Here is a 24,200-nt window from a genome sequence, read left to right as displayed (position 1 = left end):
AATCTCTTGGTGCATGGTATTACGCTCAACCAACTGAGCCACAACTGCCAGGGTACATGTATTATTTTTTTATAGACTAATTTTAATTAATCAACTAACCAAGAAGTTTATTTACATAGTTAACACGCAGGCCATATTTTAAAGTTATCCTTAAAAAGTGAAATCATATGAATAATATACTTAGTCTATCATCCCTCTCTAAAATAAAAAAATCCATGAGTAAGCCCTAATCATTGTGGCTCAGTGATACAGCATAGGTCGAGCATTGAAGGGTCTAATGTTCAATTCTTGGTCAATGGCAGATACCTGGGTTGCAGATTCATTCCCCAGGGGAGTGAATGCGGGAAGCTACCAATCAATGTATTTCTCTCACATTGATGTTTCTCTCTTTCTCTCTTTCACTCTCTTCCCCCTCCCTCTCTCCTTCCCTTCCACTCTCTCTAAAAATCAATGGGAAATATATCCTGGGGTGAGGATTAACAAAAACAAAACAAAATAAAACAAACAAACAAAATCCATGAGGAAGAGATGTCACAGATCTTTTTCACTGCTAAAACCCCAGAATCTAGAATAGTACATGACATATGCTGGGCATTAAACAAGAATTTGCTGAACAAATGAAACAACTTCACAACTTCATATTAGAGATTAGCAGTATTTTATAAAACTATATTCTTATTTTCCTAGACATGTGGGTTAGGGGGAAAAAAAAGAAGGCATTTAAAGAAAATTTAGGGAAGAACACTAATGAGAACAGTAAGTACAATCAAAAGCCATGTCACCCACACCTACACCATGTCACCTACACATGGCTTCTACTACATGTGAACAGCCACAATGGGGAAGATGAATTTGGTCTCCCTTTCTTGAAAGCAATGGTGGTATTAATGGCTTCATAACAATGTGACTGTACTTAATGCCACTGAATTGCATACTTAAAAACAGTTACTATAGTAAAATTTAGTTTATGTACAGTTTACCACAATATAAAAAAAATAAATTTACCTTTTATCCAGAGCTCTCAATACTTTAGCAAAAACTTCCAATTCACAAAATTCACTGCCCAGTTGACATAAGCGTCCCTGTTGGTAAAGCTGAAATAAAAAAACAAAAAGGAATAATTAAAATTTTTAAATTTAATTTCTACTTTAAGTATACTTATGAATATAATTCAATGAACTTAATACTTGATTAATTTAATGAATACTACTCAAAGTTGGTATGATTACATAGTAATATTGGGAAAGATGCTTGTGCTAAGAGAAATGTAACACTAAATCAACAAATTTATACAATTCATATAAAAGCATTTTATTTTATTTTTATTTTTTTAAAAATATATTTTATTGACAGAGAGGAAGTGAGAGGGATAGAGAGTCAGAAACATCGATGAGAGAGAAACATCGATCAGCTGCCTCCTGCACACGCCCCACTGGGGATGTAGCCAAGGTACATGCCCTTGACCAGAATCGAACCTGGGACCCTCGGGTTCGCAGGCCAAGGCTCTATCCACTGAGCCAAACAGGTTAGGACCATATAAAAGCATTTTAATAGTTGTATCTGATAGTTAGAAATTAGTTATATGTATATGATCTATGTCGACTCTTAAGAACAAAATACATAAACAAACAAAACAGAAACAGACACATTGATGCAGAGAACTATTGGTTCCAGAGGGGAAAAAGGTTGAAGGGCTGGGTGAGAAAAGTGAAAGGATTAAGAAGTACAAATTGGTAGTTGCAAAATAGTCATCGGGATGTAAAGTACAGCATAGGAAACATAGTCAATAATCTATATACATAAAAGCCTAATATGCTAAGGGTCCGACAATTTGACCATTTGACCAGTTGCTATCACATCCACTGACCACCGGAGGCAGACACTCCGACTGATAGGTTAGCTTGCTGCTGGAGTCTGGCTGATCAGGACTGGGGGAGATGGGCTGGACATGCCCTGAAGCCCTCCCACAGTCCCTCTCCGGCCCACAAGCACCGGTGGGATCTTTCAGCGGGCTGGTTTTGGCCTGATCCCCACAGGCCAGGCCAAGGGAACCCACCAGTGCACAAATCCAGACCAGGCCTCTAGTACTGTAATAATTATGTATGGTGCCAGGTGGGTACATGAATTATTGGGGATCACTTTGTAAAATATATGATTATCTAACCACTACACTGTACACCTGAAACTAATATAATACTGAATTGTCAACTGTAGTTGAAAAATAATATAAAAAGTTAGTATTTGTAAAACAGTATCAGGTACATGATTAAGTAATACAAAGTGTTATACAGTTATGTATTTATTAAATAAACATTAAAAGGTCTTATAGAAAACTGAAGGCAATTATTGCAAGGGCACTGCAGGACAGCCCCAAGCCCAGAGAAATAAAGATGGGGATAAAAACCTTTCCAAACCAATTCAAAACTATCATAGGCGAAAAGTGAACAGCTTAGTCTTAACATCTAATTAGCATATAAATAATTCAGAATAATTCCTCAAAACAAAAATTTAAAAAACTTTAGAAAAAGATATAAAAGAAATTGAGTCCAGCCTTAGCCAGTTTGGCTCACTGGATAGAGTGTAGGCCCGGGTTCAATTCCGGTCAAGGGCACATGCCTGGGTTACGGGCTCGATCTCCAGTAGGGGGTGTGCAGGTGGCAGCTGATTAATGATTCTCTCTTATCATTGATGTATCAATCTCTCTCTCCCTCTCTGAAATCAATAAAACACGTATTTTTTAAAAAAGATTGAGCTATGACTCTCCCATAGGGTAGTCCTGGGAAATAAGCCAAAGGTTTAAGTGGACATGTTCATTTCATTAAAAAGCACAAGAAACAGTTAACTTACTAAAGTTTAAATATGCTATAAATATAAATATGTTGCCCACTAGATCCACCATCCATTAAATAAGAGTTTTCCCCCGCCTCCAATTGTAATGTGAATGAATTTATGTCCAGTACCCAGATTCTTTAACTCTATTGCTCACTTGATGGGTTAATGGCTTAATTTTCAAGATAGCATGATTGTTTTAATTGTGGAAGATGCTACCATGATATAAATGTAAGGTTAAAACAAAAATCTAGAGGAGAAACCAAGATGGCGGCATAGGTGAACACCTAAACTGCTGCCTCACACAACAATATCAAAACTACAGCTAAAAGACAGAACGGACATTATCCAGAACCACAGGAAAGCTGGCTGAGTGGAAATTCTACAACTAGAAGGAAAGAGAGGGGCACACAGAGACTAAGAGGAGCTGCAAAAGGCTTAAGTACGGAGACATGTGCGCGGAGAGGACAGGCCACTGAGTGCCTGGCAAGCTTTCTCTAGCGGGAGAGAGACGGAAGCTCCTGACTGCACTGAACCCCAGTTCCAGGCGAGACCCTGGGGTCACAAACTCATACGGGGGGAGTCTGGACTGTCAGAAAAAGAGAGTAGCACAGAAAAACTCAGGGGAGCCGCGAAAGGCAGAGGTCTGGAGGCGTGCGCGCAGGGAGGACTGACTGCTGAGTGTGCCGCTGGCTTTCTCTAGCGGGAGGAAGGTGGAAGCTCCGACTACGCTGAACTCCAGTTCCGACTGCACTGAACCCATTTCGGGCAAGACCCTAGGGACCCATACTCATACTGGGGGAGTCTGGACTGTCGGGAAAAGAGAGGAGCGCAAGGAAACTCAGGGGAGCCGCGAAAGGCAGAGGTCTGGGGGCGCGCGCGCATGAGTGCGCAGAGAGGACTGACTGCTGAGTGTGCTGCTGGCTTTCTCTAGCAGGGGGAAGACGGAAGCTCCCGACTGCACTGAATTCTAGTTCCGGGCGAGAATCTGGTAATCCAGATTCATTGGGGGAGAAACTGGACTGTCTGGCAGTGGGCGAAACTCAAGGGCGGCTCTCTCTCAGAGGTGCTTGCAGCGATTACCGAGGGACACTGAGACACAGAGGCCTCATAGGGCAGGGCTGACAGGAAGCCAAGGCTGTCTGCTCAGCCCTGAGACTCCGCCCCATCCAAGCTGAGCACAGAGGCTTTTGCAAGTCTTGTCTCATAAGGGTGTCTCCAGCACAGAAGTTCTCCCAGCGTAGACACAGCTGATCCTCACAGCCAATTGGCCTGGAGGTCAATTCCTCCCAGTGATACCAACAACAATCAAGGCTTAACTAAAAGGCTGTACACACAGTCCACAAAGGGGTGCACCAAGAGTGTCCACCCCAGCTAACTGGGGAGACTGAGCCACTGGGCCATATAGGACACCTAGCACACAAAGCCACTCTATCAACTCAGGGAAGCAGCCAAAATACGGAGACAAAGAAACAGATCACAAATTAAAGAAATGGAGGAAAACAAACGACTGGATATAGAGTTCAAAACCATGGTTATAAGGTTTTTCAAGAATTTCCTAGAAAGGGCTGATAAATTTAGCGAGACCCTCGAGGATATGAAAAAGGACCAACTAGAAATTAAACATACACTGACTGAAATAAAAAATATTATACACAGATCTAACAGCAGACTAGACGAACTCAAGAATTAAGTCAAAGATTTGAAATACAAAGAAGCAAAAAACACTCAACCGGAAAAGCAAAAAGAAAAAGAAATCCAAAAATATGAATATAGTGTAAGGAGCCTCTGGGACAATTTCAAGCATACCAACATCAGAATTATGGGGGTGCCAGAAGAAGAGAGAGAGCAAGATACTGAAAACCTATTTGAAGAATTAATGACTGAAAACTTCCCCCACCTGGTGAAAGAAATAGACTTATAAATCCAGGAAGCGCAGAGAACCCCAAACAAAAGGAATCCAAAGAGGACCACACCAAGACACATCATAATTAAAATGCCAAGAGCATAAGACAAAGAGAGAATATTAAAAGCAGCAAGAGAAAAACAGTTAGTTACCTACAAGGGAGCACCCATATGACTGTCAGCTGATTTCTCAACAGAAACTATGCAGGCCAGACAGGAGTGGCAAGAAATATTCCAAGTGATGAATAGCAAAAACCTACAACCAAGATTACTCTACCCAGCAAAGCTATCATTCAGAATTGAAGGTCAGATAAAGAGCCAAACAAGTATTATATGAAATGCTGAAAGGTACTCTTTAAGAAGAGGAAGAAGAAGAAAAAGGTAAAGATAAAAATTATGAACTACAAATACGTATCTATCAACAAGTGAATCTAAAAATCAAGTGAATAGCCCTAACCGGTTTGGCTCAGTGGATAGAGCGTCGGCCTGCAGACTCAAGGGTCCCAGGTTCGATTCCGGTCAAGGGCATGTACCTTGGTTGCCAGCACATACCCAGTAGGGAGTGTGCAGGAGGCAGCTGATCGATGTTTCTCTCTCATCGATGTTTCTAACTCTCTATCCCTCTCCCTTTCTCTCTGTAAAAAATAAAATATATATAAAAAAATCAAGTGAATAAAAAATCTGATGAACAGAATAAACTGGTGAATATAATAGAATCAGGGGCATAGAAAGGGAGTGGACTGACAATTCTCAGGGGGAAGGGGGTGCGGGAAGAGACTGGACAAAAATCGGATGAGGACAGTGGGGGGGAGTTAAGGGCAGAGGGTGGGGTGGGATCGGGGTGGAGGGGAGCTATGGGGGGAAAAAAGAGGAACAATTGTAATAATCTAAACAATAAAGATTAAATTAAAAACAAAACAAAAATCTAGTTAGATGTAAGATCTAACCAAAAATGATAACCAGCCATATACAACTCATAAGTAATCTGTAAATTTGAATAAATTTCTCAGCTTTTCTTAAAGCTTCATTACAATATGTGGTAAAAATTATAAGTGTATCCATGAGAGAATAGAGAGAGGGTATTATGGTTATAAGAAACACATCCTATAGTCTAAATCAGGGGTGGGCAAACTTTTTGACTCGAGGGCCACAATGGGTTCTTAAACTGGACCGGAGGGATGGAACAAAAGCATGGATGGAGTGTTTGTGTGAACTAATATAAATTCAAAGTAAAGGAGCGGAGGGGAGAGCAAGAGAACCCTCCGTTCTTTCGGCTCCGCGGGCCCGATAGAACAGCTGAACGGGCCGGATCCGGCCCGCGGGCCGTAGTTTGCCCACGGCTGCAACTTTAAAACATTTGTTTCCTCTGATTGCAGAAAAATTACATACATTTTTAGAAACATTAGAAAATCTAGAAAAAATTTACTTAAAAAAAGAAAAGTACTCATTTGATTTTATCATGAAGAGAAAAATCACTGTTGCCCTGTCCAGTGTTTCCCAGTGGTTAGAGCTCTGGCCAGCACACTGAAGGGGGGAGTGCGGGAAGCACCCAGTTAATGTGTCTCTCTTATACCAACGTTTCTATCTTTATATCTCTCCCCCCATCTCCTCCTCCTTCCTTCCCCTTCCACTCTCTCTGAAAAGCAATGGAAAAAATATCCTCTGGTGAGGATGGACAAAAAAAGAGAGAAAATCACTTATTGCCCTGGCCCGGTGGCTCGGTTGGAGCATCATTCCATACACAAAAAGGTTGAGGGTTCGATTCCCAGTCTGGGCGCACACCTAGGCTGCAGGTTTGATCCCCGGTCAGGGTACGTACAGGAGGCAACAGATCAATTGATGTTTCTCTCTCTCTTCCTCTCTCTCTAAAATAAAAAATCAATTAAAAAAATATATCCTCGGGTGAGGATTAAAAAAAGAAAAGAGAAAAATCACTGTCAACATAACAGCACATTTGTTTTCAGTCCTCTTTTTCTTATTTGCAGTTTCGAGTATGTTTCATAAACTTTAATCCTTCGTTATGGAAGTTAAAAAACTTATTTCCCCATTACATATCTTCAAGTTATTAAACTTGGTTCCAAAATATATTTTTGAAATTCTGATTAAGCCTACATTGAATATAGTCAGTAGAAAACCCTAAATTTTCCAATCTAGTAACAATCTCTCTCTTCAACATTTATTAAAGACTTTTGGGTTTCTGTACATCTCCTTTTTGGATTTACTCTATTCATGTTTTCTGTTGCTATTTTAAGTAACGTATTCTTTCCTATACTGCATGTAGAAAAATTTAATTTAATTACTAATGTGTAATCATCGCCCTCACTGAGTATCTCATTGTGATAGTTTTTCACAGTTGATTTTGCTGGCTTTCTCTTTACTCTAACTGTATTTATTAGCACTTCAAGAATATTGAATATGGCCCTAGCTGGTTTTGCTCAGTGGATAGAGCACTGGCCTGCGAACTGAAAGGTCCGATTCCAGTCAAGGGCACATGCCCAGGCTGTGGGCTTGATCCCCAGTGGGGGACTTCCAGGAGGCAGCTGATTCTCTCTCATCATGATGTTTCTATCTCTCTCTCCCTCTTCCTTCCTCTCTGAAATCAATAAAAAAATATTTTTAAAAAAAGAATATTTAATATGTAGTTTACAGTTCCAGAACTAAGTCTGAAAGCCTTTACTTAAAAAAATTTAATAATATTGATAATAGAAGTTCTTATTATAGTCCTGATTTTAATCAGAATGCTTTAAGTGTATACCACTAAGTATTTTTGTTTAGGTATGTGTATTTAAATTACCTTTTGAGTAGATATATATTTAGAATGTCAATGTGTATTCCTTAAGTTCAATGGAAGAAAACTGTAACGACAGTTTTCCTTTGTCCTATTAATATGGTGAATTATATGAAGAGACTTGCTGATTTGCACTTGCGATTATCTTATCTAGAACTTTTGCCTCACAATTCATGGGAGGTTTTCTAGAGACTTTCTTTTTATCTTAGGTCTAGGCATCAGTATTATGTTAACCACTTTTACTGTTTTGTTTTGTTTTTAATTGGAAAGAATTAGGTTCGTCTGAAACAAGCTAAATAAATTATCATCAGCATTAACTGTTCTTTGAATAAACTCAAGTAAGTATCTGAAGGTGGTAGTTTTTGTTTGTCCACTGAGGCACTGATCAATTTTCCCTTAGATTGTCAAATAAAAAAATGACAACAGCTAATACAATAGTAATCTGGTGTGAATAATTCAAAATTATACCTATTTTTTTGTCAGGTCAGCAAAAATTCTATTTCTTGGTTTGCTACTGAATTTAGTTTATGTGTGCCATGAGATGAAAAAGGTTGAAAATTGCTAGTGTAAGGTAAAGTCATTATACCTTTTTCCCTATATGGATACCTAATTGATTAATAACATTTATTTGATTTTTCCTTTCCCCACTGAATTGCCTTTTTATAAATTAGGTGACAGTATATGTGTTAGTCTGGTTCTGGACTTTGTTCCACTGGTCTATTTGTCTATCCATATGCCAATACCATATTATCTTAATTGTTACAGCTTGATATCTGGTAGTTTTAGTCCTCCAGATTTTCTTTCGTCTTCATGACTGCCTTGGCTTGAGACTGTATTTTATTTTTTCTTAATCCTTACCTGAGGATATTTTTCCCATTGATTTTTTTTTTTTTTTTTTTAGAGTAGAAGGAAGGAAGGGAGGAAGGGGGGGTAGGAAAGAAGACGGGAGGGGGAGGGAAATAACAGTGTGAGAGAGACACATTGATTGGTTGCCTCCTGCATGTGCCGATTGGTACCGGGGATCGAATCTGCAAACCAGGAACATGCCTTTGACCAGAAATGGAACCCAAGACCCCTTCGTTCTCATTCTAACCATTGACCCACACCAGCCAGAGCTTGATATTGTATCTTTATTTATTTTTTTTAAATATATTTTATTGATTTTTTACAGAGAGGAAGGGAGAGAGACAGGGAGTTAGAAACATCGATAAGAGAGAATCATCTATCAGCTGCCTCCTGCACACCTCCTACTGGGGATGTGCCCGCAACCCAGGTACATGCCCTTGACCAGAATCGAATCCGGGACCATTCAGTCCGCAGGCCAATGCTCTATCCACTGGGCCAAACCGGTTAGGGCTTGATATTGTATCTTTAAAAAAAAATACATGTTTTTATTGACTTTAGAGAGAAAGAGAGAGGAAGAGATGGAAACATCAATCGGCTGCCTCCTACTGGCTCCCTACTGGGGATGGAGCCCACAACTCAGGCATGTACCCTGACCAGGAATTGAACCGGTGACCTCATGGTGCACGGGACGACACTCAATCCATTGAACCACTTTGCCTGGGTGATACTGTATTTTAATTTGTCTTTCAGTTGAGCATCTTTTGATGTTTACTGGCTATTCACATTTTTTTCTTCTATGTGCTGGCTGTTCAGGACTTCTGGAAATGAGTTGGTTGTCCTTTACGTACTCATTAATGATAGATCTTTCTGTATTAGGAAATTTGCCGGAAGCCAGTTCCAGCATGTCATAATTGCAAGAGTTTCATCAAAAGGTTGATGGAACTTGGGGACTCAACAAGGGCTGAGTCACATAGTTATCACCAGTTGGGAATGGCTGAAGGCATTTCCCCCAAACCTGAATAGGATGATTGTTTGCTGCCAGACAGCTTAGGGCATATATATATATATATATATATATTTTTTTTTTTTAATATATTTCCCTGATTTTTTACAGAGAGGAAGGGAGAGGGAGAGAGAGTTAGACACATCAATGAGAGAAACATCAATCAGCTGCCTCCTGCACACCCCCCACTGGGGATGTGCCTGCAACCAAGATACATGCCCTTGGCCGGAATCAAACCTGGGACCCTTGAGTCTGCAGGCGGACGCTCTATTCACTGAGCCAAACCGGTCAGGGCTCTTTTTTTTTTAAATATATTTATTTACTGATTTCAGAGAGGAAGGGAGTGGGAGAGAAATAGAAACATCAGTGATGACAGAGAATCATTGATTGGCTGCCTCCTGCATGCCCCTACTGGGGATCGAGCCCACAACCCAGACATGTGCCCTTGGCCGGAATCGAACCCGGGACCCTTCAGTCCGCAGGCCAATGCTCTATCCACTGAGCCAAACCGGCTAGGGCAGCTCAGGGCATCTTAATCTACATGTTATTGCCCCCGACTGGCCAAACACCTGAACAGCCGTAGGCTATTCCCCAATCTGACAATGCTTCTGTATGAAACCCTACCCTTTGAAGTGTGTATCTCCACCTTGCCTTAGGACAATTTGTGTTAATAAAAAGCAAGGGGCCGAAACCGGTTTGGCTCAGTGGATAGAGCGTCGGCCTACGGACTCAGGGGTCCCGGGTTCGATTCCGGTCAAGGGCATGTACCGTGGTTGCGGGCACATCCCCAGTGGGAGGTGTGCAGGAGGCAGCTGATCGATGTTTCTCTCTCATCGATGTTTCTAGCTCTCTATCCCTCTCCCTTCCTCTCTGTAAAATATCAATAAAATATATTTAAAAAAAAAAAAAAAAAAACCAAGGGGTCCTGAGACAAGGAGAACTTAGCTCCTTTAGCTAGGCTCCTCTGACCCCCAATGCCTTGCAAAATTATCTTTCGACTCTGGACTCTTACTTAATCTACGCACAGACTTCTCCAGATTCCAGAACCCTTCTAGATGCCTGATCAAGACCCACCAGCATTAAATGTCAGCCAACGTTTGGCAGAAATTCACCCCTTATCTGTCATATGCTGTCATTTGCATAGTTTTTTCTTAAATGTGCTTATAATTTTTTATGTACTCAAAAGTACCAATTTCTTTTTTTCCTCCTAGGTTTTGAATTCATACTTAGAAAAGCCTTCCCCATGACAAGATGGCATTCTAGTGTTGGCAAGACAAGTAACAGAGGACTTCACCTTTTATAACATTATTTATTTAATTTAATAAATCTTTATTGTTCAGATTATTACAATTGTTCCTCTTTTTTCCCCCATAGCTCCCCTCCACCCGGTTCCCACCCCACCCTCTACCCTTACCCCCCCCGCCTGTCCTCATCCATAGGTGTAAGATTTTTGTCCAGTCTCTTCCTGCACCCCCAACACCCCTTTCCCACAATAACTGTCAGTCCACTCCCTTTCTATCCCCTGGTTCTATTATAGTCACCAGTTTATTCTATTAATCAGATTTTCTTATTCACTTGATTTTTAGATGCACTTGTTGATAGATATGTATTTGTTGTTCATAATTTTTATCTTTACCTTTTTCTTCTTTCTCTTCTTAAAGAATACCTTTCAGCATTTCATATAATACTGGTTTGGTGGTGGTGAACTCCTTTAGCTTTTTCTTATCGGTGAAGCTCTTTATCTGACCTTCAATTCTGAATGATAACTTTGCTGGGTAGAGTAATCTTGATTGTAGGTTCTTGCTATTCATCACTTTGAATATTTCTTGCCACTCCCGTCTGGCCTGCAGTTTCTGTTGAGAAATCAGCTGACAGTCATATGGGTGCTCCCTTGTAGGTAACTAACTGTTTTTCTCTTGCTGCTTTTAATATTCTCTTTGTCTTATGCTCTTGGCATTTTAATTATGATGTGTCTTGGTGTGGTCCTCTTTGGATTCCTTTTGTTTGGGGTTCTCTGCGCTTCCTGGACTTGTAAGTCTATTTCTTTCACCAGGTGGGGGAAGTTTTCAGTTATTATTTCTTCAAATAGGTTTTCAGTATCTTGCTCTCTCTCTTCTTCTGGCACCCCCATAATTCTGATGTTGGTATGCTTGAAGTTGTCCCAGAAGCTCCTTACACTATCTTCATATTTTTGAATTCTTTTTTCTTTTTGCTTTTCCGGTTGAGTGCTTTTTGCTTCTTTGTATTTCAAATCTTTGACTTAATTCTTGCGTTTGTCTAGTCTGCTGTTAGGTCTCTGTATAATATTTTTTATTTCAGTCAGTGTATGTTTAATTTCTAGTTGGTCCTTTTTCATATCCTCGAGGGTCTCGCTAAATTTATCAGCCCTTTCTAGGAAATTCTTGAAAAACCTTATAACCATGGTTTTGAACTCTATATCCAGTCGTTTGTTTTCCTCCATTTCTTTAATTTGTGATCTGTTTCTTTGTCTCTGCATTTTGGCTGCTTCCCTGAGTTGATAGAGTGGCTTTGTGTGTTAGGTGTCCTATAGGGCCCAGTGGCTCAGCCTCCCCAGTTAGCTGGGGTGGACACTCTTGGTGCACCCCTTTGTGGCTGTGTGCACAGTCTTATTGTAGTTAAGCCTTGATTGTTGTTGGTATCACTGGGAGGAATTGACCTCTAGGCCAATTGGCTGTGAGGATCAGTTGTGTCTATGCTGGGAGAACTTCTGTGCTGGAGACACCCTTATTAGATAAGACTTGCAAAAGCCTGTGTGCTCAGCTTGGATGAGGCGGAGTCTCAGGGCTGAGCAGACAGCATTGGTTACCTGTCAGCCCTGGCCTAATAGGCCCCTGTGTCTCAGTGTCCCGTGGTAATCGCTGCAAGCATCTCTGAGAGAAAGCCGCCCTCGTGTTCCGCCTGCTGCCAGACAGTCCAGTTTCTCCCCCAATGAATCTGGATTCCCAGAGTCTTGCCTGGAACTGGAGTTCAGAGCCGTCTGGAGCTTTTGTCTCCCTCCCGCTTGAGAAAGCCAGCCGCACACTCAGTTGCCAGTCCTCTCCGCACGCGTCTCAGTACCTCTGCCTCCTGCAGCTCCTCTGAGTCTCAGTGTGCTTTTCTCCTTCCTTCTAGTTGTAGAATTTCCACTCAGCCAGCCTTCCTGTGGTTCTGGATGATGTCCATTTTGTCTTTCAGTTGTAGTTTTGAGATTGTTGTGCGAGGCAGCAGTTTAGGTGTTTACCTATGCCGCCATCATGGTTTCTCCTAACATTATTTACTTTTATGTCTGACATTTTAAAATTTTGTAAATTACCTTAAAAATAATTTCTTTGAAGAAATTTCAATCCTTTCCCACTACGAGATACTGACTCAATAATTTATTCTGATTCTTTTATGATTTCATTTGCCATATTTAAATCTTTAACCACCGGGAATTCATTTTGGTATACAGTGTGAAGTAGAGGTCTAACTTTTCCCCCAAATACTCAGTTGCTCAAGGTATTTTTGTATGTTTCCCCCACTTATTTATAATATAGCACTGTCTCATAACTTGATCACATACTACATTCTTAAATATACTTTGGTTTCTATCTTGACTGTCTACTTTGTTCTTTTTTAAAAAGTAAATACATATTTTTGTTGATTTCAAAGAGAGGAAGGGAGGAAAGAAACACCAATGAGAGATAATCATCAACCGCTCTCCCTCCCCCACCACGCATTTCCCTACCGGGAATGAGCCCGCAACCCAGAAATGTGCTTGAAGGAAAATCAAACCATGACCTCTGGGTTCACAGGTCGATGCCAACCACTGAGCAACACGGGCCAGGCTAAATCTTCCCAGCAAGATCTCTAATGCTCCTGTCTATGTTGTATAAATCAATTTCTCTCTCTGTTTTTGTGACACTGCTACACTGTTTTAAAATATGTAGCTTTCTAATATAATTGACTGTCTTATAATGCACATCTCTCCTAAGTATTGTGCATCTTCAAAATTTTCTTGACTCATTAATTCTCATGTAATTCCTCCAGATGAATTTTATATTTAATCAGTTTCCTATATCCAATAAAATCTTGAGTCTGATTCAAATTGTGATAAATTCATACCTTAAACTGAGATGATTTGACATATTACAACCTTTCCATCAAAATATATGGTTTGGCTCAGTGGTTGAGCATCAACCAGTTAACCAGGAGGTCACAGTTCAATTCCTGGCCAGGGAACATGCCCAGGCTGTGAGTTATATCCCCTATAGGGGCCATGTAGGAGGCAGCGAACAATGATATTCTCTCTCTCTCTCTCTCTCTCTCTCTCTCTCTCTCTCTCTCTCCCTCTCCCTTCTGCTCTGAAATCAGTAAAAATATATTTATTTTTAAAATTTATTTATAATATATTTTATTGATTTTTTTATAGAAAGGAAGGGAGAGGGATAGAGCAAGAAACATCGATGAGAGAGAGAAACATCAATCAGCTGCCTCCTGCACGCCCCCTACTGGGAATGTGCCTGCAACCAAGGTACATGCCCTTGACTGGAATCGAACCCAGGACCCTTGAGTCCGCAGGCTGACGCTCTAGCCCAGGGGTGGGCAAACTTTTTGACTCGAGGGCCACAATGGGTTCTTAAACTGGACCGGAGAGCAGGAATAAAAGCATGGATGGAGCGTTTGTGTGAACTAATATAAATTCAAAGTAAAGGAGCGGAGGGGAGAGCAAGAGAACCGGATAGAACAGCCGGATCCGGCTCGCGGGCCGTAGTTTGCCCACGGCTACTCTAGCCACTGAGCCAAACCGGCTAGGGCAGGGGTGGGCAAACTTTTTGACTCGAGGGCCACAATGCGTTCTTAAACTGGACCGGAGGGCCGGAACAAAAGCATGGATGGAGTGTTTGTGTGAACTAATATAAATTCAAAGTAAACGTCATTACATAAAAGGGTACGGTCTTTTATTTTTATTTCAATAGTTTTATTCATTTCAAACATTTTAACAAGAAGAATGTAAACACTAATTATTATAATTTGAAACTTCAAAAAATGGAGGAATCATAGCAAAATAACATACCTTATTGAAGATGGCAAAGGCAAAATAAAATTGCCTAACAAAGGAAAGGTACAAAAGCCTTTCAAATTAAACTTAAATATAATAAAATAATTTAAAACTAAAACAAATAGAAAAGAACAAAATGTGTAAACAGTAAATTAAACATTTTCTTTAGTGCAACTTCCAAATTATGCCCGGGACGTAGATGTAGATGGCAATGTAGACTGGGGTGAAAGGTTTTTGGTCTTTAAAATATCAACTTCAGTGGGAACAGTGTTGTTGGTCTCCTTTTTAGCTAATGCTCTGATACTGTGCTCTCCAGGGGCGTGTCTCCCTACATCACCATGATAACGTGTCTACGCATTCCCAGGGTGCAGGGTGATGTCGGGGGACGCGACCGCGGGCATTACAAGGAGTCTCTGGAAGATTGAGAGGTTGTTCCTTCTACTGAATGGGTGGATATAAATCTGCCCACTCAAGAAGGAGCTGCGGCCGTGTTTCCCGACATTGCCATGTTAACACTGCTGCTGGTGAAGGAGCGGAGGGGAGAGCAAGAGAACCCTCTGCTCTTTCGGCTCCGCGGGCCGGATAGAACAGCCGAACGGGCTGGATCTGGCCCGCGGGCCGTAGTTTGCCCACGGCTGGCCTAGGCATTAAAAATATATTTCAAAAAAAATTTTTTAGCCCTAACTGGTTTGGCTCAGTGGATAGAGTAGGGGTCCTCAAACTTTTTAAACAGGGGGCCAGTTCACTGTCCCTCAGACCGTTGGAGGGCCGGACTATAGTTTAAAAAAAAAACTGTGAACAAATTCCTATGTGCACTGCGGGCCTGGGACGATTTGGCTGCTAAGCAGGACAGGCAGCGGCACCCAGCAGGCCGGATAAATGTCCTCGGCAGGCCGTAGTTTGAGGACACCTGGGATAGAGTGTCGGCCTGCGGACTCAAGGGTCCCAGGATCGATTCCGGTCAAGGGCATGTACCTTGGTTGTGGGCACATACCCAGTAGGGAGTGTGCAGGAAGCAGCTGATCAATGTTTCTCTCGCATCGATGTTTCTAACTCTCTATCCCTCTCCCTTCCTCTTTGTAAAAAATCAAATATAGTTAAAAAAAATTTTTAATATATTTTTTTAAAAAGATACATGATATGGCTAGCTATTTATGTTCTTTTGAGCCCCTCCCTTAAAAAGCTTTCATTTTCAATTTATTAATCTTAAAAGCTCTTTATATGAAAAGATTAACTCTTTAGCTGTCGAATATGTTGCAAGAATTTTTTTCAATTTGTTACCAGCCAATTTTAGGATTATCAGAATATTAGTTGAGACTACATAGATATACAACAGAAATATACCCAGAAAAAGAAAAAATAACTCTACGCCGAAACCGGTTTGGCTCAGTGGATAGAGCGTTGGCCTGCAAACTGAAGGGTCCTGGGTTCGATTCCGGTCAAGGGCGTGTACCTTGGTTGTGGGCACATCCCTGGTGGGAGGTGTGCAGGGGGCAGCTGATCGATGTTTCTCTCTCATCGATGTTTCTAGCTCTCTATTCTTCTCCCTTCCTGTCTGTGGGATATCAATAAAATATATTTAAAAAAAAAAAGAAAAAAGAAAAAGAATAACTCTAATACTAGAAAAAAAAATAACTCTAATACTAAATCAGACATGATTCGTATGGTTTTCAGCATGAGACTTAAAAAATAATTTTAAAAAACCATTAAGTTTAAGACTGAAAATAATAAAAAGAAAAAATTACTAAAACACTTCACCCAACCAAAACTTAACTATGGCAAATATTGTAATTGGAACAAGATACAAAACATACCATTCAGCGATTAAAATGAAAAGGAAATACCATACACTTCATTCTTTAAAGAACCCAGCCCTTCATTCTATTTGCTTTTACTTGATATAGTTTTACAATTCCTTCTATTCACCTCATCCACTTTCTATATCTAAATGGTGTAGCATCCTCCTATCTAATAAAAGAGTAATATGCATGCTACACCCACAAGCCACGCCCACAAGCCAATCAGGAGCGAGTATGCTAATTAACCCCAACCAAGATGGATGCGGCCACGGAGAGAGCAGGAGGGAGGCTTGGGTTTCTCCGGCGATGGAGGAAGCCAAGCTTTCCGCACCCCCTGGCTGGCCCAGGCCTCCGCTTAAGGCTACAAAGTTTCAATTATAGAAGATAAATAAATCCCAACAGAAATGGCTGCCGCCAGGGAGGGAGCAGAAGACTTGGCTCCACTCCAGGCTACGAAGTTTCAATTGTAGAAGATAAATAAATCCCAAATACCAGGGCATGCAAACCACCACAGGCCCCTCGCCCAGGCCGCCCCATGCCCCAAGGGAACCCCCACCCCGATCCGGGACACCCTTCAGGGCAAACCAGCCGGCCCCCACCCGTGCACCAGGCCTCTATCCTATCTAATCTCTCTAATAAAAGAATAATATGCAAATTGACCATCACTCCAACACACAAGATGGCTGTCCCCATGTGGTCAAAGATCCTGCCCCCATGTGGACACAAGATGGCCACCACAAGATGGCCAGCACAGGAGGGCAGTTGGGAGGGACCAGGCCTGCAAGGGAGGGCAGTTGTGGGCGATCAGGCCAGCAGGGGAGGGCAGTTAGGGGTGACCAGGCCGGCAGAGGAGGGAAGTTGAGGGCAAACAGTTTGGCAGGGGAGCAGTCAGACATCAATCAGGCTGGCAGGGGAGTGGTTAGGGCAGCCGTGGGCAAACTACGGCCCACGGGCCGGATCCGGCCCGTTCAGCTGTTCTATCCGGCCCGCGGAGCCAAAAGAGCGGAGGGTTCTCTTGCTCTCCCCTCCCTCCTTTACTTTGAATTTATATTAGTTCACACAAACACTCCATCCATGCTTTTGTTCCAGCCCTCCGCTCCAGTTTAAGAACCCATTGTGTCCCTCAAGTCAAAAAGTTTGCCCACCCCTGGGTTAGGGGGTGATCAGGCTGGCAGGCAGAAGCGGTTAGGGGCAATCAGGAAGGCAGGCAGGCAAGTAGTTGGGAGCCAGCAATCCCAGATTGGAGAGGGTGCAGGCTGGGCTGAGGGACACCCCGCCCCCCCCCCCCGCCCCCCCCCCCCCGCACCCCATGCATGAATTTCGTGCACCGGGCCTCTAGTCTTTGAATAAAAACCATTTAGATTCAAATACATTACTTTTGTAGGGTATTACTTTTTATTGACCCATCTTTACCACCTGTCAATTTTTTAAAACTTATTTTAGTGACTTTCCCTTCCCATATACCTCATCAGCCATTTCCAGCTTCAGTTTAGCTTTCCTACATAAAAAGCAGCACTCACCCTTACTATTAGATGATCATACCTCCTTATTCATGACAACCATTCTTTACAAATTTACCTATGTTGATACTTTATGTCCTGAACTCTTTCCATCTGATCTTAAAAGAAAAAGTGGTCTTTCCCCAACTCCAAATTTATAACTGATACCTTAATTTATGCAACGTGAAGGGGCAAGACTCAGAAATTAATGTTCTTGCTCATGGACTCGACTCCACAATTTATTTCTTGCCTTACTGATAAATTTATTTAACTTCTTACTCTGTTTTGGTTTCTGCCAGTCAGCCAATACAGACATTTAATGTCTTCCATTAAAAAAAAAAAATCCCTTCACATTTTACTCTTTGTACATATCAACACCTGTCTCCCTGCCCATTTTAGGAGCAGTTAGCATGCCTACTTTTTCACCTCCCATTCATTCCACAATCCCACCTCCTAAAGCTTTATGTGAAACTGGACCAAAACAATCAAGGATGGAGGCCCTAGCTGGTTTGGTTCAGTGCATAGAGCATCCAAAGGGTCCTGGGTTCAATTCCAATCAAGGGCATGTACCTGGGTTGTAGACTCCTCCCCAGCCCAGGCCCTGTCAGGGTTCATGCAGGAGGTAAACCAATCCATGTGTTTCTCTCACATCAGTATTTCTCTGTCTTTCCCTGTCTCTTCCACCCTCTCTCTAAAAATCAATGGAAATATATCCTCAGGTGAGGGTTAAAAAAGAGGGGGGGGTGATGGAATTTTTGGTTCCACAAATACTATAATTTTGTCTACGACTATGCCTATTGATGGAAGTTGGGACTACGGGATCTAATGACTTTCTTCTTGGCTCTAAACGAAAGAAAATGCAACTATAAACAGTAAGACCCTTAAATTTGTCACAAATTGCGCATGAGTATCTTATATGTATTAAAATGCTTAGACTCATATTTATGTATTGATAAACTGTTTAAAATAAAAATTCCTTGTTATACTCCCATTACATTAAAGACTGAAGTCCAGGAATTGACTTCCACTCTAGCTATTTTTATAAAAGCTAATAAAAATTAGTTCTATAACGTCTTTCATAAAAAACAATCTACCTCAAGATGTAAAATCTTTCCAAGCAAGAAAGCAAGGTCTTGAAGGAACTAAATACTAGGTATGAGACCTTGACTAAACTACTTAACTTTCTCACCTCACACAGGGTTATAGCCTACTTACAGTTTATGAGGATTAAACAAGATAACGTGTAAAAACACAGTTCCAGGTACATGTTAAATACTCACCTTAGCACAGTGCCATACTCCCAAAAGACATACAACTATTCAGGGTAAAAGTGTCCCAGAAAGAAGCACTATTTTTTTAAAAATATATTTTTATTGATTTCAGAGAGGAAGAGAGACGGAGAGAGAGAAACATCAAGGATGAGAGAGAATCACTGATCCCCTGCCTCCCGCACACCCCGCACTGGGGACTGAGCCTGCAACCTGGGCATATGCCCTTGACTGGAATGGAACCAGGAACCCTTCAGTTTGCAGGCTGATGCTCTATCCACTAAGCCAAACCAGCTAGGGCCGTGGTCGGCAAACTGCAGCTCGCGAGCCACATGCGGCTCTTTGGCCCCTTGAGTGTGGCTCTTCCACAAAATAGCACGGCCTGGGAGAGTCTATTTTGAAGAAGTGGCGTTAGAAGTAGTTTAAGTTTAAAAAATTTGGCTCTCAAAAGAAATTTCAATCGTTGTACTGTTGATATTTGGCTCTGCTGACTAATGAGTTTGCCGACCACTGGTAGGGCAAGAAGCACTATTAAAACTTTGCGGACTATGCAAAACAAAAAATGTGGCAAACGCACCATCTGTTCATACTCACTAATAATAATCTTCAAATGAAAAAGATATCCAAGTATTTTGAGGGCATTCAATTACTAAATGTACTTTGATGGAATTTCCAATGATTTTTCTCTAAAAGTGTAAAAGATTGCATATGATTGAATAAAATGGACAGAGTTAGTACACATACAAAGTTGAAGCTACCCAGGTGAGAAATACAACTCTTAACTCATCCTTCCCTGGGAGTTATGAATCTTAAATACACACTATTTCCTTAGATATACACAATGGTCAATATATCAAAGGGATTTGGAATGAAGGATTTGGAATATACACAATAGTCAATATATCAAAGGGATTTGGAATACTATAAATGAGCAAAATCAATCTTCTCCAAATATTTAGGGGGAAAAACAATTGAACTTTTAGTATTGGTGTAAAGCAGTTGGCTTTAGTAGAATGCAGCAAGTTGGCTGCTTTCTGAAAAATTATTTTAGGGTGGAGAAAGCAGGCAAACTTCCCAATAAAACAAATGCCATGAAACACCAAGCATATACAAGAATATACACATCTGTTAAATATCAGTTTACACTGTCCCAGCCAACTTACAAAGCAAGAGGAAATATTTAAGGTCTAAGAAATAAATCATACTCTACTTTGGGTCAAATTTTGTATGGGTGTCTACTGAAGAATAGGAGTTTTCCATGCCAATTCAAGGCAAGAACTGAATAATAAATCTACTGTTCACATTCAAATGTGGGGAGGAGAGGAAAAGGGAGACTCCAAGTCCATAAAGTTCTCTTCCCTCTAAAAACACTGCAAAAATTGTCCACGTCTAAAGACTCTTACCCCTTGAAACTCCTTGGAAAGTGACTTGGAGACTTTGTTGAGATTTTTGAGGGGGAGCTATTTAGGAATGCTGCAAGATTGCAACTTCTAAATACATGAACATAATTTAAATTCTAAAGCTTTTTGTTTTAGAAAAGATCTCTCCCCCTTTTTCCTTTCAAATAGTTTATCAACACTCCCAATTAATAAAATTCCCAATTTAACTCCAAGAATAAACGAAAACCAAAGCTTTAAAAAATAGGCGAATAGGCACACGACTGTTTCCAATAATTCCTTAACTCCCTCTCAATTAGGATGAGAAAAGAGAAACCAAGGAACACGAAGCAAAAAAAAAAAAATACTTGGGAAGGAGGGAGGAGAGAGGCGTTTGTGGGGGGGGGGAGGGGAAGCACAGCAAAAAGTCCAGCTGATGCTGACAATTATTTGGGAAGAGAATGCAGAAAATATCCCGAAGACACAAGCTAGAAGGGAAGGAGAGGGACGCAATAGAGCAAGTCCAAGCGAAGGCCTACCCAGGGGGGCACCGTATAGGAGGGGACACCAAAACGGGGACTCCTTTGGAGGAGATACCAATCAAGGCCCAAAAGCTTGAAAGAGAATATGGAGATAGGGTGTTTCTATACTGGCAACCCCGAGACCGCACCAGATGTCTCGGGAGGCCATCCTGCTACGAGGGGTGAGGGGTTACCGCGGGGGTTCGCAGACGTGGAAGGGGGTGCGGCCCCACGGGTTGCGGCAGGAGAACGGAAAGCAGGCCCATGGCCCGTACCTTGTAGTAAACATCGAACTGAATGTTCTCGGGCAAGGAGCGGATGTCCCGGCGGGAGCGGATGTAGTTGTCCACGACGGCGGAGATGGCGGTGTTGTAAAGAGTCTCTGGGATCCACTCTAGTTCCACGGCCGCCATCTTCCTTCCCTCCTCCTCCGCCGCCACCGCCTCCTCCTCCTCCCAAAGGCCCCCGCCTCCCTCCGTAGCGAACTCCTCGGCGGCCCCGGACGATTCCGAGGGGCGGCGGCAGCCACGCGGGCACCCGGCAGAAGGGCACGGCCGCCCTGGCTCCTCTGGGGCGAGATGGGGGGCAGCGGCGGCAGGCGGAGGGCCCGGGGAAGAGCGGGGCAGGGACCTGGGGAAGACGGGCCCAGGCCTCACATTCCGGGTTTGAGAGAAACCCGGGTTCCCTCCTAGCGCGGATCCCTGCAGGGGCGGGGCTGCGTGTGCGCCGTCATGACGTCAGCGCGCGCCGACGCGCTGGAGGGAGGGAATGCGGCAGGCGGAAAACTTGGAAGGAGCAGAGCCGGGATCCTTACCGCGGAGAACGTCCTTTCCAAGGGGCCGCAGTCGGGTGGACGCCGTACACTTTTTGCACTGAGATGAGTTATTCCAGCTTTTTTACCCACACGTTCCTAGTCAGTCGGACGCCTCAGTCTCCCTTCAGTAAAACCTGCCTTAGGCTCTGATCCTTTCGTGCCTCAGGTAAAAGTTTGGATCCTCGTCTCACAAAAATGCACAATATGAGTAAACTTAAAAGTATGCATTCAGAGAATTCACATGACTCTAGAAACCTTTTCTTAGACTCTGGTCCCTAAGCCAAGGTAAGAACCTTTGGTCCAGGAACTAGGGGTCAGGATGGAAGGGAGATTTGAATTTCATTGTATAACCATTTGCACTGTTTGAAAAATTTCCCCCCATTTTTAAATATATTTTTTATTGTTGATAGTATTACAGATATCTCCCATTTCCTCCTTCTTTGCCCCCTTCTCTCAACCCCTCCCCACCTCTACCCCCCAGGTCTTCACTACCCTATTGCCTGTGTCCATGGGCTATGCATATAAGTATATGAGTTCTTTGGTTTATCCCACCAACCCCACATCGAGGTATGTCAGTCTGTTCCATGCCTCCCTGCTTCGTGACTTTTAAAAAAAACCATATTTCTTTTTCCAAACAAATTTTAACGACAACAAAAAGAACTTTGCTTTAGAAGATTTTGGTAGGAAGGTTAGCCTGATTATGGAATTAAATAACAGTGCCATGGCCTTGCCGAAACCGGTTTGGCTCAGTAGATAGAGCGTCGGTCTGCAGACTGAAGGGTCCCGGGTTTGATTCCGGTCAAGGGCATGTACCTTGGTTGCGAGCACATCCCCAGTGGGAGGTGTGCAGGAGGCAGCTGATCGATGTTTCTCTCTCATCGATGTTTCTAGCTCTCTATCCCTTTCCCTTCCTCTCCGTAAAATATCAATAAAATGTATTTAAAAAAAAAATAGTGCTATGGCCAACTAGCTCAGTTTGTTAGAGCGTCCTCCCCATAAGCCAAGGTTATGGATTCCATCCAGGGTCAGGGCACTTATAAGAATCAACCAATCAACTCATAAATAAGTGAAACAATAAATCTATGTCTCTCTCTCTCCCTCCCTCTCCTTCCCTTCTCTCTCTCTAAAATCAATCTTAAAAAATACAAATGCCCAGTTACATTTTAATTTCAGATAAAAATGATAGTTTTTTAAATATAGGTATGTTACATGCAGTAGTTTTATCCACCCATTCTGAATCACTATAGGCTTGAACCCTCAAGAACTGGTTGAACAGAGAAACCAGTGGAAACTAGGCCATTTTTATTGTGGACCACCCTCAAATGAGGAAGAAATGTACTTCCTTGTACCCTAGGGAATTAACGAATCCCAGCAGAGCTTGGATATGAACTCAATAATTATGTAAATACTGGCTTTCATATTTTGGATGATAGCATAGCATCTGAGTTTTTAGTGGTCAGAGCCAGATCATAAAGAGGCTTAAATGTAATGCTAATAGCCTTGGACTTTATCTTGGAGATGATAGGGAATCGTTATAGGATTGTAAGAGAAGTAAAAGGATCAGAGTCTATCGGAAGAAAAACAGCAGTTGTCTATTACCTACAGAGCCTGAAGGAGGTCTAGAATTTTGCATTGCCAGCTGCAGAAGGATATAAGGAAGAGGCCTGCTAAACTGCCATGGCCGCCTATACATTTTGGCAGACAGAGGTCCTTTGTATCACAAAGTTATCCTTATACTCCACCAGATCCCCTTTAAGCCTTGGCTACTGGTAGCCTCAAATTTAGCAGGAGGCCTTGCACCATAAGAGCTATATAAGACATGAACTGGGACCAGAAAGAATTCTGAGAATCCTAAGAGGTGATACACATTGTGACCATTTTTAAATTGCATTTTCTCCCATCATCAAGGTGTACCTTCCTCTCAAATCTGGTTGGATTGTGTCTGCTTCAACAAATAGAGTATAGGAGAAGTGATGCTAGGTCAGAAAAGGACATGTAGAGTCCACGTGTTCTCTGGAATACTCATTCTTGGATTCCTGAGCCACCATGTAAAAGTTACCCTGAGGCCATCATGCTCTCAGAAAGCCCAAGCCACATGAAGAGACTATATATAAGCACTCTGGTCAACAGTCCCAGCTCAGGTACCAGTTGTTTCAGTGAAGAGACCTCCAATGACTTCAACTCCAAGATGTTGGCATATGAGGGCCCTAGTGTATCATGGAGCTGAGACAAGCATCCATGCTCTGCTCTGTCTGAATTCCTGACCCACAGGACCATAATAAAATGGTAGTTCATTTATTAAGGTTGGGGTGGTTTGTTATGCCATAATAGATCACCAGAACACCCCATTCCAATCCCTTAAAGTTTTCAGGAACCCATCATTTTAGAATCCATTTTGAACCTATTTCCTCCTTGGGCTATATAATACTAAGTATATGAATCCGTTCATGAAAATTATACAATTCATAACCTGTAGTGGACAATTTCCTTAACTTTCTGCTACACTATTTA

The 24,200-nt window shown here is 42.0% G+C and overlaps 1 protein-coding gene across 1 annotated transcript in view; it reads right to left on the bottom strand.

Annotated features, from left to right (window-relative positions):
• Positions 1 to 21,594, bottom strand: part of APPBP2 (amyloid beta precursor protein binding protein 2) — a 54,041-nt gene extending 32,447 nt beyond the window's left edge. Inside the window, exons 1-2 of the mRNA XM_080678673.1 lie at positions 21,151 to 21,594; positions 1,006 to 1,094 (exon numbers count right to left, since the gene is read on the bottom strand). Of these exons, the coding sequence (XP_080534799.1) occupies positions 1,006 to 1,094; positions 21,151 to 21,288 (227 nt within the window). The 5' untranslated portion in view covers positions 21,289 to 21,594. The remainder of the gene's footprint in view (positions 1 to 1,005; positions 1,095 to 21,150) is intronic.
• Between the last annotated feature and the right edge of the window lie 2,606 nt (positions 21,595 to 24,200).

The sequence above is a fragment of the Plecotus auritus genome (assembly GCF_963455305.1).
Source record: "Plecotus auritus genome assembly, chromosome: 7".
Lineage (NCBI taxonomy): Eukaryota > Metazoa > Chordata > Mammalia > Chiroptera > Vespertilionidae > Plecotus > Plecotus auritus.
Note: the sequence above shows the minus strand (reverse complement) of the source record. Positions and strands in the feature narration are given on the sequence as shown.